This window comes from Aulostomus chinensis, chromosome 12 (assembly GCF_037954235.1).
Source record: "Aulostomus chinensis isolate RoL2024-O1b breed Wild chromosome 12, RoL_Achi_v1.0, whole genome shotgun sequence".
Lineage (NCBI taxonomy): Eukaryota > Metazoa > Chordata > Actinopteri > Syngnathiformes > Aulostomidae > Aulostomus > Aulostomus chinensis.
This window is the reverse complement of record NC_141331.1, coordinates 741,432-755,776: the sequence shown is the minus strand read 5'-3', so window position 1 is coordinate 755,776 and position 14,345 is coordinate 741,432. Positions and strand designations below refer to the sequence as shown.

The 14,345-nt window shown below is 44.0% G+C and overlaps 1 protein-coding gene and 1 pseudogene across 1 annotated transcript in view; one reads left to right on the top strand and one right to left on the bottom strand.

Annotated features, from left to right (window-relative positions):
* LOC147251642 (titin-like) overlaps positions 1–14,345 on the top strand; it is a 204,696-nt gene that overhangs the window by 48,139 nt on the left and 142,212 nt on the right. Inside the window, exons 55-68 of the mRNA XM_086221100.1 lie at positions 23–301; positions 1,412–1,693; positions 1,774–2,052; positions 2,141–2,419; positions 2,540–2,818; positions 2,902–3,189; positions 3,274–3,552; positions 3,870–4,151; positions 6,198–6,476; positions 6,577–6,858; positions 6,960–7,238; positions 8,369–8,656; positions 9,719–9,997; positions 13,735–14,016. Of these exons, the coding sequence (XP_086077226.1) occupies positions 23–301; positions 1,412–1,693; positions 1,774–2,052; positions 2,141–2,419; positions 2,540–2,818; positions 2,902–3,189; positions 3,274–3,552; positions 3,870–4,151; positions 6,198–6,476; positions 6,577–6,858; positions 6,960–7,238; positions 8,369–8,656; positions 9,719–9,997; positions 13,735–14,016 (3,936 nt within the window). The remainder of the gene's footprint in view (positions 1–22; positions 302–1,411; positions 1,694–1,773; positions 2,053–2,140; positions 2,420–2,539; positions 2,819–2,901; positions 3,190–3,273; positions 3,553–3,869; positions 4,152–6,197; positions 6,477–6,576; positions 6,859–6,959; positions 7,239–8,368; positions 8,657–9,718; positions 9,998–13,734; positions 14,017–14,345) is intronic.
* Positions 11,538–12,416, bottom strand: LOC147251643 (uncharacterized; annotated as a pseudogene).

Below are 14,345 nucleotides of genomic sequence, written 5' to 3'. Positions count from 1 at the left end.
TCATTCTTTTCTTTTCTTACAGAACCACCTAGCATTGTAGAACAGCCTGAATCCATGAATGTTTTGCCAGGCTCAAAGGTCCAGTTTAATGTCATTGTTTCTGGCACACCACCATTGACCATCAAATGGTTTAGAAACCAGAAAGAAATTGTGAGCAGCGCTGACTGCTTTGTCAGCAAGGACAACACCTCAAGCTCCTTGGAACTCTTCTTTGTGAAAACATCCGATTGTGGACAATATGTCTGTGAAGTCAAGAATGACGTCGGCTCCACTTCCTGCCAAGCAACACTCTTTGTCAAAGGTTATCAGTCTTTTAGACAAACAGTTAGGGGATGTGTCCACAAAAAGGGTTTTTCCCTGAGGCCAGCATTTCTTCTTAAGTGTTTGCAATGGGAGTGGCCGGCAATGTAACAAGGCACCGAGTATCTGTTCTGCTCTGTGTGTGTGGCATATCTTGGAAGGTCATTGAGAGTCACATAACTAATGTGGACCACAATGACCGACCATCAAATCTCCCATGAGTTTTGACCAACAATAGGTGTTGCCACACAAAATCTCCTGATCCCACACAAACCATAATACTCTTCTTTTTGCTAACATTTCTAAGAATGCAGATTTTTCTATAGAACAGTTACCAAAAATATCTTAAAAAACAAAAACTTCTTGCCTATATGATGGTGTCTCGCCTTCTCAACTAGGCACTTTCAGCTGGGAAAACATGTTTTGGTGGACACAAGCCCCTAGACAGGATGTCTCCATCCATCTGCTACAGATTTAGATTTTTTTTTTAATGTTGTCCTTACCTGACTCTTGGCTTTTTGTTCACTGGAAAACTATCTCTTTATAATCAGAATGTAACTTTGTGATTTGACCCTGTGGCTTTCCACTCGGTGGTCAACACGAAGGGACCTGAATGCAGAAATACCAATATCAAAGTAAAAGATTACTATTGGAGGCAGAAATTCACCAACGGTGGAACCTGCTCTTTTATAATAAAGAGTGGTTGTCTCTGTGAAACGTGTATTGTTTCTACATGGATCACATCCATTTCTTCATTTTCAGTATGATAGATAATTCAATCTAATAATCAGATATTAGGGATTGATGCAGTTCTAGTGTCTCTATTCTTCATATCGAGTACCTTCATTTGCTGGCAGGGTGGGTGACTTTTCAGGATTAAAATGATTTCATCAGACTGACCGCCACTGACCAGTCCAAAATATATCTGAAGAACAAACCCTTGTTGACCTTCTTTATAATATTCAAAACACAGTTGATAGAAACAAATTGATAACTCAGATTTGTGAAACATTTGGATGTAGACATTTGTATTGTCAGCTCATATAGATTTCATGCATATCATGAAGATTTATTTGATGGATACATGTGACACTTTCATTTTTTTCCTTAGAGGCACCAAAGTTCACACAGACCCCAGCTCGTTTGTCCGTGGTTCGCCCCGGTCAGAGTAAAATGTTTGAGTGCCAGGTGACTGGCACTCCTGACATAGATATCTACTGGTTCAAGGAAGGCTCTGAGATCAGCCCCAGTGATCGACACAATATGGCCTTTGTTAACTCTGTGGCCACTCTGGAGCTCTGTGCTGCTGACATTAAAGACAGTGGGCTTTACTACTGCGAGGCTCGCAATGAAGCTGGTAGTGAGAGCTGTAGTATGGAGCTCAAGGTCAAAGGTTAGTCAAGTCAGGCTCATTTTCCAGCCCTGGTAGAAATGTAGTAGCAGGCAAGTAACTGTCTTTCTTCTTGACATCAGAACCACCATCATTTGTTAGAGAACTGGCTCCAGCTGATGTTGTGAAGGGCTCCAGTGGCAGTTTGGCCTGTCAGGTCGCTGGGACCGCTCCATTTGCAATAACATGGCTCAAAGATGCAAAGGAGATCAAACCAAGTGCTAAACATGGATTTTCCCAGATGAATGGCACAGTGGCTCTGGAGGTGCACAAATGTGACACTGTGGATGTTGGTGAATACCAGTGCACTGTCACTAATGAGGTCGGAAGCTGTGCTTGTAAGACCATGCTCACCCTCAAAGGTTTGTTTCATCAGAATTGCACATCTGTGTTAATTTCAAGAAGGTAGTTGACCTCTAATCTAAATAATTGATGCCTTTTCTCCAAAAGAACCACCAGCATTTACAAACAGAATTGAGAACACTGACACTGTTCTGGGAAAAATGGCAAAGTTTGAGTGTGTCGTAGCGGGATCTCCCACTCTCTCTGTACAATGGCAAAAAGATGACAACTGGATTCTAGATGATCCAAAGATTGAGAGAACCTTTGTGAACAATGTGGCCACTCTGAGGATTCCTGCCTGTGAGGCTAGTCACAGTGGAAAATTCACTTGCCAGGTGCTCAACGAGGCAGGGCAGGACAAGTGCTTTGCCACCCTGACAGTGCAAGGTATGCTTGTGCTTAGTTGATCATGGCTATCACATACTTGTGTCATTGTTTTTAGAATAAGCCAGCATTGGAACTGTGGTTCCGTCTTGTTTAAGGCTCTTTTTTGACTTTGCATTGTAGAGCCTCCTCAGATCTCAGAGAAACCTGAGGTGGTTAAGGTGACAGTTGGAGATCCAGTAAGTCTGGACTGTAAGGTGACCGGCTCTCCTGAACTCAGAGTGAAATGGATAAAAGATGGCAAAGAGCTTCAGTCCATCAGGCAACACAAGCTGAGCTTTGAGAACAACATCAGCAGCCTGAAGATTCAGTCTGCTCAGAGGGAGGATGAAGGAGAATATGTCCTTGAGGTGGCAAACCACATCAGTAGCTGCACCTGCAGTGTGAGAGTGGTTGTACTAGGTTGGTGTTTCAAGTATTAGAACCCTAAAGTTCAAAGAGAAGAGTTGTGTTCAGACTAAACACTATCATTCTTTTGGTAACAGAACAAGTCATTCCTCCAAGCTTCATCAAACGCCTTGTAGAGATGCAGGAGATTCTGGGCTCCTTTGTTCAGATTTGTTGCAAAATATCAGGCTCCCTGCCTATCTCTGTGGAATGGAAGAAAGACGGAAGCAAAATTGCAAGTGGGGTAAAACACAAACTCATTCAGCAGGACAATTCTGTGTCCATCGAAATTGAACAGCTTGAGAAATCTGACGCAGGATTCTACACATGCAAACTGACCAACACAGCAGGAAGTTGTGAATGCAGTGGATCCCTTATGGTCAAAGGTTAGCCATCTTTTTATGATCAGTGATCAGTCACATAATTACCATTCAGACGTGAGTTAACGCCATCCATCTTGTTGTCTTTAGAACCTCCCAGCTTTGTGACCATGCCTGAGTCCCAGGCAGCTCTACCCAATACCACTGTACGATTCAAAGGTACATTTAAGGGAACACCTCCCTTTACTGTTAAATGGTTCAAGGACGACAGAGAGCTCATGACCGGGCCCACTTGCTTTACGGGCCTGGAGGGATTGTCCTGCTTCTTGGAGCTCTATTCAGTGGGTGTCATCCACAGTGGACTTTATTCTTGCCACATCAGCAATGATGCTGGTTCTGTTCGATGTAGTGCAGACCTGGAGGTCAAAGGTTGGATTTACATCTTCTAAATCAAGTCTTGCACAGCTGTATTCATGGCTTATCTGCATCTTTGGCCAAAGCTAGTTATTCTCTGTCAAGTACTTCCAGCTTCGCAGCTTCATCTTCGTCATTATGTGAAGGTTTTTGCAGATTCTCATCTTTTGCTATGTTCAAGTTGCACCTGCATTTCCCACAGCCATCCTGCCTCTGCTGCTAACCCATCATCATCAGCTCGTCTCTTAAGCGTTGCAGCTTCCTGTCGTAACCAGCTAGTTATGTGTCCCGACATGCTTTCACCAGCTAATATGTATGTTTTGGCTTTACAGAACCACCTGAGTTTGTGCTGAAACTTCCTGCCACTAAGTTTGTGAAGCAGGGTGAGTCACTCCACCTGGAGTGCAAAGTCAGTGGCACCGCCCCTCGAAAGGTGACCTGGTACAAACAGGACACCAAAGTCACCGATGGGGGCAACTACAGGACATCACTTGTGGATTCAGTTGCAGTTCTAAAACTGCTTTCCACCCGCTTTGATGATGAAGGAGTTTACACCTGTGAAGCTCAGAATGATGCTGGCAGTGTCAGCTGCAGCACCACACTTACCGTGAAAGGTCAGTCTCAGCTGACTCCCTGCTCACCATCACTGGCTCTTCAGTGTTGTTAAGGTGTTTTGTGTATATTTTTAGTCAAAGAAGAGTTGTCAGTTGAAGCTGTTTTCCATAACGCTTTTGATATGAAGTATGAAACAAACAAGTCACTACTTCCATCTTTGAAATTCTTTCTCTTCAGTTGATAAATGTCCAACAGTTTGTCCAGTCACGCTCGTCTTTATAAGTAAATGTTGACAACAGGTACAGCACATCATGTAGCACATAATGTGTCATGCTAGAAGCGGTAGAACAAGCTAGTGCCTGTCCATTTTTTTAATAATAAACGCTGTCCCTCATGATTTTATAGTGAGTTACTTTAATTCTACATTGACCTCTCCACTGAGGGCTTCACCTGGTGATTGAAAGTCACGTTTCAGTGTGAGACAGGAGCGGTCCAGGCTAATCACACGTAAGAGGAAACTAAATTGCCCCAAGTGTGTGATATGAGATCTCATTCTTTCAATCACGAACCGTAAACTGAATGTAAATGCATTCGTAAATTGAATTTCATTCTCCTGCTAATGCACCCTATTTGTTTGGAGAGTGAAAGATGGATCTTGTATCTCTCTAGAACATAAAACTTTGAAAATTCAGATGAGTCAAATGACTAACACTGAGGCGAGTTCACTACATTGGACTGTTGACCTGTTTTTTCCATCACCTTCAACAAAAATTTTTCCATCACAATTGCCATTTTATCTGGACTGCAGGTCCAACTAAATTTCCCAAAAATTGTTTAGAGTTTAGAAAGTAATTGCGAATAATCTGCCAACTCATCCTGTCATCCCAGCCACAGTTTCAATAAATATTTAAAACTCAGCAGTCGAAAGTTGAGCTCCAAATATTACTAGTTACTGCTGTGACTCCTTCTTTCTTCCTATGTAACTGCAGGGAACCCCAGCTGAAAATCTGCTGGTAGCTAAATCTGGAAACCCGAACCTCCTCCAGTGCATTTCTTTGAATACTCAGCACGTCTCCCTGTTCTTCTTTTCAGCTTCAGATTTATATCACATCTTAGTTGTGTTTTGAGTAAATATCAACAACTTCTTCCCATAAATTCCAATAAGTTACTGTCATGCCTTTGAAAATCTTACCCATCAGCTAGAACAACAGGAAATCAGCTCTGTATTTCCAGCAGAAGCTAACCCAACTCCAAACATCGAGACCCCCCCCCCCCCATCTTGTCACAAAAGTCACGTAATTTAATTTTTCCATTTATACTCTTTAATTTTTCAACCTATCTGTTATTCCGACAGCACGGTCACTTTCTTAAATCTACCTCAAAAAAAATTCTACATTTACAACTCATGTATTCTTTGGTTCAGTTCTAACAAATGTTCTGATCTAACCTGGAATTCAGGAGGATATCCAACAAGTTTTTCGATCTCAGCTTTCTCAGGGGAAGTCCCTTCATTCTTCTGTAATGCCACCATTTTATCCATAGTTCCAACAATTTCTCAACAAGTCCCCTTCGCAGGAGTTTGAATCATGAATCCACAATCACATCAACTCATCACTTTATCTAGAGTTTATCAAGGTGGAGATTGTCACCTTACTCATTCTGAAAAAAAAAAAAGACGCTCATACAAGGAGAGGTCTTGGATATGTCAGGAAACCAAACGTCAGCCTGCGTGGCTACATGACATTATCACACGGCTGGATGATGATGGGTTCACGTTCATTTTATTTGCGATCAACGGATCAGAGTGATGCTGCCATGATGATATCACGATCACGATCATGATTTGTCGATCTGTCGGCAGGACGGCAAGCCAAAAAACTTTTAAAATGCTGGTTTTCTGAATGGAATTTGACGCAGTGTTAAAATATCAACACACACTGTATGTAATCACTCAGTGCGAAAGATTCAAGTCACTTCAGTCTGAACACAAGTCAACTGCAGAGTTGATGACCTGTAAACGGTTATGGATTTCAGCTTCAAGATTCTTGCCATGGCTTTTTCTTCCCCTCGTGTACCTATTTAACAGTTTCCTGATCTTTTTGTAGACCCTCCTTCATTTATTAAAGTGCCTCAACCTATTGAGGGGCTAAAGGGTAAGGACGTGAGTCTGTACTGTGAGATGAGCGGTACAGCACCATTCCAAATCACCTGGTTCAGAGACAGGAAGCCTCTGATGGAAAGCAGGAAGCATAAGATGGTGAGTGAGGGCAGCTCGGCCATGCTGTATGTCATTGGGATAGAGGCCTCAGACGCCGGCGAATATGAGTGCAAAGCGTCAAACAGTGTAGGAAGTGACATCTGCCAGACAACAGTTAAACTCAGAGGTCAGTAGAAATTGCGATGAAAATCACCAAGTATAGATTTTCAAGTTATTTTGGCACCTTGCTGACTTTCCCTTTTGCGCTGTTTTGTTCCTCTCTCCAGAGCCGCCATCATTTGTGAAGAAACTGTCAAACATGACAGTGATACTGGGAGAGGAGGTGACCCTTGTGGCCACTCTTACAGGCTCTGAACCCATTACTGTGTCCTGGGTTCAGGACAAGGATCACATTCTCAGGGACGGTGACAACAGGAAAATCACCTTTGAGAACAACCAGGTGGCTCTTAAAGTCTTTAAGGCCGATGCAACCACGGCAGGCAAATACACCTGCCAACTCAGAAACGATGCTGGGAGTGTGGAGTGTTTCGCTAACTTGACTGTTCTAGGTTTGTAACCATATAATTCTCTCTTTCTCTGGTGGTTTCTCTGCTTCTTTCCTACAGGGTTCACTGAAAACCCTTTTCTGCTCCTTCTCTGTTTCTTCCAGAACCGGCTAAGATCGTGGATAAGCCTGACACTCTGAGCGTGACAGCAGGTGATATTGCTGCCCTGGAGGTCAAAGTGTGTGGTACCCCGGAGCTGGTACCCAAGTGGTTCAAGGATGGCGTTGAGCTGGCTTCTGGGAGGAAATATAAAATTTCATTTTCCCGGATGATTTCCAGCCTTAACGTGCTCTCGGCTGAGAAAATGGACTCTGGAGAATACACCTTCCAGGTCATGAACGAGGTCGGGAAGGACCTGAGCAAAATCAACCTCACAGTTCTAGGTTGGTGTCCTCTTGTTACTAGTATCTTGATGACGGGGGTTCGGGTTAAGCTGTTGTTCATTACATAGAGCTTTGATCCAGCCTTCTGATCTTACAAGTAGTTGGTAGGTTTTAAAGAGCAGCTTTTGTCTTAAATTAATCCCAAAATTATATTTTAATTCAGGCTGCACGGTGGTGCAGTGGTTAGCACTGTGGCCCCCAGCAAGAAGGTTGTGGGTGGAGCCCCGGCTGGAGCACGGGGTCTTTCTGTGTGAGTCTCCATGTTCTCCCTGTTCCTGCTGGGTTCTCTCTGGTACTCCAGCTTCCTCCACAGTCCAAAGACATCAAGAGGGGACCAGGTTAATCCAGACTCTAAATTGACCGTAGGCGTGGCTGGGAGAGCCAATGGTTGTCTGTCTCTATGTGTTGGCCCTGCCATGGACTGGTGACCCGTCCAGGGGGAAGGCTGCTGGGATAGGCTCCACCCCCACCACCCTGCGACCCTTAACAGGAATAAGCAGAAGACAATGGATGGATGGATATTTTAATTCTCAATTTATTTATTGAAGTTTTTGAAAGAGACAATATATGTTAACATATTGCTACTTCCACTCATTATAAGAAAGTTAAATTACTGATGTTCTGCCATTGCTAGTTTCCCACGCCACTCCCCAGCCAGGCTTCTTGGGACAGAGGGACAGGAAAAGTAATTTAGTTAATGATAGACCAAAAACTGTAAAAATACCAATTATCATTGGATCTTAAACTCTCTGATATTTCTGCATTTCCAGGAAAAATACCCTTTCACATATTCTCTTTAAATTGTAACAAATGATTGCAAAATATTACAATTTTGCACAGGTAGATACAGTTTCAAAAAATACATTAACAGATAAAAAAAAACTGTGAAGGGCTCAGCTGAGAGCAGCAGTCATGTGACCAACATTTAGATTGTGTGAGTAGGATGAGACAAACCTGACAAGGGTTCTCTATGTGTCCATACTGATGAACACACGGATATATTGAAGTCACCATTGTCTTGATGCTGTGGCGACATGACTGTTCAAGTTTTTGTAGGTACAGTCTTTTCAGTCGTGCCACGAAATCATCAAGGTCCTTGATGTTGACTGCTTCTTTCCTTCCCCTCACAGATAAAATTATCCCTCCTTCCTTCTCACGGATACTAAAGGACTGTAACACAGTTGTGGGACAGGCTGGAGAGTTGGAGTGTAAAGTTTCTGGTTCCCCACCTTTTACCATCTCGTGGTACCATGACAGCGAGGAGGTCCAGAGTGGACCCAACTATGACATTTCCTTCATTGACAACAGCTGCACTCTCAAGGTGCCAGCACTGAAGCTGTCCGACTCTGGAGTTTATAAATGTAAAGCCTTGAACAAGGCAGGATCCAGTGAGACCAAAGCTTGTTTGGCTGTGAAAGGTCAGTGACCCCAGCTTTGTTGTTCTTTGTCAGGATGTTGTGTTCCAACATCTATCGCTGAAGCAGGATCTAGAATGTTCGTGTTTGTTTATTGATAGTCTCTCTCAGTGTAATTTCATAGACAGAGTTCCTTATATACATTGGCTGTCTGTCGTTCTGGTTTCTCTAGGTTATTTGCACTGTTTGAGCTAAATTTAGTGTAGCAGGTTGCTAATGCACTAATGTCTATGGCATGCACAATGCTCATATTTTTCTGACAAAATACAATTTGTTTCACCATTAACATAGACAAAGAATGAAAAGGTAAATATGAGATGGAGATAAAGCATGGAGACCCCACTGCCCACAAGCCCCAGGGGAGGAGAGGCGTGCTTTCAGAGAGGAGCTTTTTCACACCTCAAAAACAGAGGCAGAGGAGCTGAGATGGGAGGGAAAGAGTGGAGGTTGCGCTATTTGAAGTGATTCAATCTGATTGTCTGTCACTGGTTAGCTCACGCTAACCAGGTAATTCCATTTGTCGCCTTGTTGAAGTGTCCCAGTGAAAAAAGCAGATGTGATTCAATCTGTGAATGTAACATCAGAAATGTATGCAGTGATGGATCACACAGTAGGAATGTTTTATTTAACTTTTTACAGAAAGTTTTCAGGCGGCACAGTGGTGCAGTGGTTAGCGCTGGCGCCTCACAGCAAGAAGGTTCTGGATTGGAGTCTTGGCTCAGGCACAGGGTCTTTCTGGGTGGAGTCTGCATGTTCTCCCTGTTCCTGCTGGGTTCTCTCTGGTACTCCAGCTTCCTCCACAGTCCAAAGACATCAAGAGGGGACCAGGTTAATCCAGACTCTAAATTGACCGTAGGCGTGGCTGGGAGAGCCAATGGTTGTCTGTCTCTATGTGTTGGCCCTGCCATGGACTGGTGACCTGTCCAGGGGGAAGGCTGCTGGGATAGGCTCCTCCCCCACCACCCTCAACAGGAGAAGATGGAGGGATGATGGATGGATGGATGGAGGGATGGATGGAATAAGTTTTCATTCCCTAAAATACTCAACAATCTGTGTTTGTATCAGAGCCTCCATCCTTCGTGGTGCTGCCACAGCCAATGGAAGCCATGCCAGGTTCCGATGTTACCTTCTCCGCTATTGTGAAAGGCAGCATGCCCCTCAAACTAAAGTGGTTCAGAGGAACCAAGGAGATGCTGCCTGGACCGGCCTGCCAGTTCTCCCTGAAGGACAATCAGGTGATCCTGGAGCTCTTCCAAGTGGACCGATCCCACGCTGGCGAGTACACCTGTCAGATCATTAACGATGCTGGGAAGGAGAGCTGCCCTGTCAACCTGAACATCAAAGGTCCGTCTCAAATCAATGCTTATTTCACTGTTATCCTCTCAGGAGTTTCTCTGTTTTGTCAGAATTCACATTTGTAGGTATCTGCCCATAGAGGCTGAGCTACCAACATGCATTCTCTCCATTTTACTCTGCCTTTCCTCAGGTGTGAAACAGAGGAAATACTGTTCAAAACATGGTTTAGTGGTATTCTTCAGGCAAAATCAGCATCACGACAGCAAATTACTTTTTTCCAGATGTGGTGCTCAAATCAGCTTGTAAAGGGCTGAAGAATTCAAATAACTTTTCAAATTGTCCTGGCAGTCAAACTGTAGGATTTTCAAAATGTGGGCGACCACAGACATAACAACAGATTTAAGCTTTTCTTTTTTTTTTTATTTTATTTCGAAGGCACACCAGAAAATACTGTCAAGATGCATGAGGTCAGTTAGGGGGTCACAGCCCGCAGTGGCACCACTGCTGCCTTCAGAATGAGAATGAGAATCAGAATAATCTTCATTGTCATTGCATAACTCAATAACATTTTATGAGAGAGATCCTCGAGCAAATTGGTTTCCTCTTTCTCTATGTGAGCACACTTCCACATGCCTCGGTTGAAAAAGACAAGTCTTTCTTGGTCGACATCCATAGAGGCCACCTTGATAGAAAGTCCTCTGGCATGTCTGCCCTGATTGATTTACACTAGTTGAGCTCAAAACCCTAAGCCAACCAAAAGACTCTTTATGGTAATTCTTTGATGGATCTGGACTTGTCATTGAATCTGGAGAGCCAAGTTTACACTGTTGCCTTCCAACCTTCCAACCTGCCTTGGAGAGTTTTCACAGTGCTTAACTTTTTGTATTTCTTGACAATACTTTGAATGGTTGAAACTGGCACTTTAAACTGCTTGGCAACATTTTTGGAACCTCTTTCTTACTTTTGGGGATCAATAAACCTTGCTCCTCCTTACTGTGGTCTTTGGCATGACAGCTGCTGTGTTGATTCCAAAATTACTGACATTTAACAAGCTACACAATATCTATAGTGCAAAAAACTAGTCTTGAACATTCAAGAAACATTTATGATGCAATTGAACACATTTCTGCCTCAGAAAAATAACATATAACCATAACATTTCATGGTTAGTTGTCATCATTATAGGACAGTATGAATAAATTTGGATGTAGAGTTTTTTTTGCTATATATTTATATATAGAGTATTGTATAGTGTGTATGTGTGTGTATAAGTATATCATATATATATATATATATATATATATATATATATTCTCCCTCTCTTGGTTCTGTGTCGTCCTTCAGCTGGTTCTCGAGGGTTCCACACAGTATCTTAGCTGTTCATAGGACTGTGCTCCTCTGGACTGAGGTTTCAGGTGTTGTTCCTGGAATCTGCTGGATCCACTCTCCCAGTTTGGAGGTCACTGCCCCGAGGGCTCCTACTACCACTGGGTCCACGTCAGCCTTGACCTTCCACATCTGTTCTTGCTGTTCTTTTAACCCCTGGTACTTCTCAAACTTCTTGTGTTCCTTCTTCCTGATGTTGGCATCAGCTGGTATCACCATACTGGGTACAGAAATTTGTGAACACTCTCACCACCACTTGGTTGTGCCTCTCTATGTACTTTTTTGTGGTTAGCATCCTACACCCGGCTACTATGTGTTGGACTGTCTCAGGAGCGACTTTACACAGCCTGCACCTTGGGTCTGGTCTGGTGTGGTAGACCTTGGCCTCTATAGCTCTTGTGTTTGAGGCCTGCTCTTGTGCTGCCATGATGAGTGCCTCTGTGCTGTCTCTCAGTCCAGCGTGTTCCAGGCATTGGGAGGTCTTCTTGATATCAGCCGCTTCCTCAATCTGGTGGTTGTACCTGCTGTGTAGGGGCTTGTCCGTTCACGTCTGCTCCTCTGCCTCCTCTCTCTCATCAGGTTTCAGCTGTCTGTGGCACTCACTGAGCAGTCGTCCCGAGGGGCCATCTTCTTGATGTACTCCTGGATTTTTGACGTTTCATCCTGGACAGTGGCTCTGATGCTCACTTATCCTCGTCCTCCCTCTTTCCGCTTCGTGTACAGCCTCAGGATGCTGGACTTAGGGTGTCACCCTCCATGCATGATGAGGAGCCTTCTGGTCTTGATGTCTGGGGCTTCTTTCCCCTCTTTTGGCCAGCTTATGATCCCAGCAGGTATCTGATGACCGGCAGTGTGGACATGTTGATGGCTGGACCTTGCTCTTACCGTTGAGCTGACTTCTCAGTACTTGTCTTACTCTCTGGAGGTATTGGGCAGTGGTTGACTTCCTTGCTGCCTCCCCGTGGTTTCCATTAGCCTGTGGGATCCCAAGGTACTTGTAGCTGCTCTGGATGTCACCTATATTCCCTTCTGGTAGGTCGACCCCTTCAGTTCTGATCATCTTGCCTCTCCTTGATACCATCCGGCCACATCTGTCCAGTCTGAATGACCTCCCTAAATCGTTGCTGTAGATCCTGGTGGTGTGGATCAGTGAGTCAGTTTCTCCCTCATTCCTGGCGTACAGTTTGATGTCATCCATGTAGAGCAGGTGGCTGATCGTTGCCCCGCTTCAGAATCGGTATCCTAACCACTCTTTGTGATGATCTGACTGAGGGGTTCAGGCCTATACTGAGCAGGAGTGGTGACAGTGCGTCTCCTTGTTTTATGCTGTACTTGATGTTAACTTGGGCTGCTGGCTTTGACTTGGCCTCCAGGGTCATCCTCCACAACCCCATTGAGTTCCTGATGAAGGCTCTCAGTTAACTGTTGATGGTGTACTGTTCCAAACTTTCTAGTATCCATGTGTGTGGCACTGAGTCGTAGGCTTTCTTGTAATCAGTCCAGGCGCTGCACAGGTTGGTCTGACTTCTTACAGTCTTGGGCGACTACTCTGTCAACCAGTTGCTGGTGCTTGGCTCCTCGGGTGTTAGAGCCAATTCCTTTCTGAGCCCCATTCACATATTGACCCACGTGCTTACTTATCTTCGTCGCTGTGACACCTTACAGGAACTTCCATGTTGTGGAGAGGCAGATTATCGGTCGGTCGTTGGATGTGATGGGTCCCTTCTGGGGGTCCTTCATGATCACAACTGTCCTGACCTGGGTTAGCCACTCTGGGTGCATCCCATCTCTTATCAACTGGTTCATCTGTGCTGCAAGGCGTTCATAGAGTGCAGTTAGGTTCTTCAGCCAGAGTTTGTGGATCATATCAGGGCCCGGTGCTGTCCAGGTCCTTATAATACAGCTGACAGTTGACTGTGGAATATTTAGGAGCGAGGAAATATCACGACTGGATTTGTTGCACAGGTGGCATCCTATCACAGTTCCACGCTGGAATTCACTGAGCTCCTGAGAGCGACCCATCCTTTCACAAACGTTTGTAAAGACAGTCTGCAGGCCTTGGTGCTTCATTTATACACCTGTGGCCATGGAAGTGATTGGAACACCTGATTCTGATCATTTGGATGGGTGAGCAAATACTTTTGGCAATATAGTGTGTGTGTGTATATATATCTATATATATATACATATACACAGTATAGACACTCATATATATACATTTCCATATATGCATACATACAAGATAAATTTCAGTGGAAAAAAATAATGTGACAGGTGAATGTACAGCAATAAATTAGGTTTGATTCCTCAGCAAAGAGCTCAGTGCTTCCACTGGTGAATGAAAGTAATGCTGTCACTGTTTCAAACTAACCTGGTTTGTGACTGTGACTGTGCCTCAGAGCCAGCAGCCTTCTCCAAGAAGCTGAGAGATGTGTCAGTGGAGAAGGGCAAGCCTTTGACACTGGAGTGCACCTACACTGGGACCCCCAAGATCACCGTTAACTGGTATAAAGATGGCCAACAGATCTTTGCTTCTTACAAGTACAACATCACCACGACAGAGAGCTCCTGCATCCTGGAGTGTCTCAGCACTGATGACAAGGAAGCTGCAGGAAAATACTCCTGCCAGGTGTCCAACGATGTTGGGAAGGACTCATGTGAGGCTGTCGTGTCCATCCTTGGTGAGTCCTGTCTACACTGTAGTCTCTACTTGGTAGATCATGGAAGTGGATCAGTTCCAGGGTTCATACATTCATGAAAAAACTGAAAATGTTTTAGAATGTTAAGATAGCTATTTCCAGAAAAATATGACATAAAGTTTTGGAAAAATTATACCTGAATATTAGTGTCTCTTTGGCTCAGTTATGATCTCTTCTGGTTAATATTGATCGATATGAATATGTTTTGATGTTGAGTCAAACTGCAGCTTCATTTTAGTGAAATACACATGGGTACATTTTTACGCCTATTACTCTCATTTATTTTTCACATGTAAACAGATGTTTCAGAG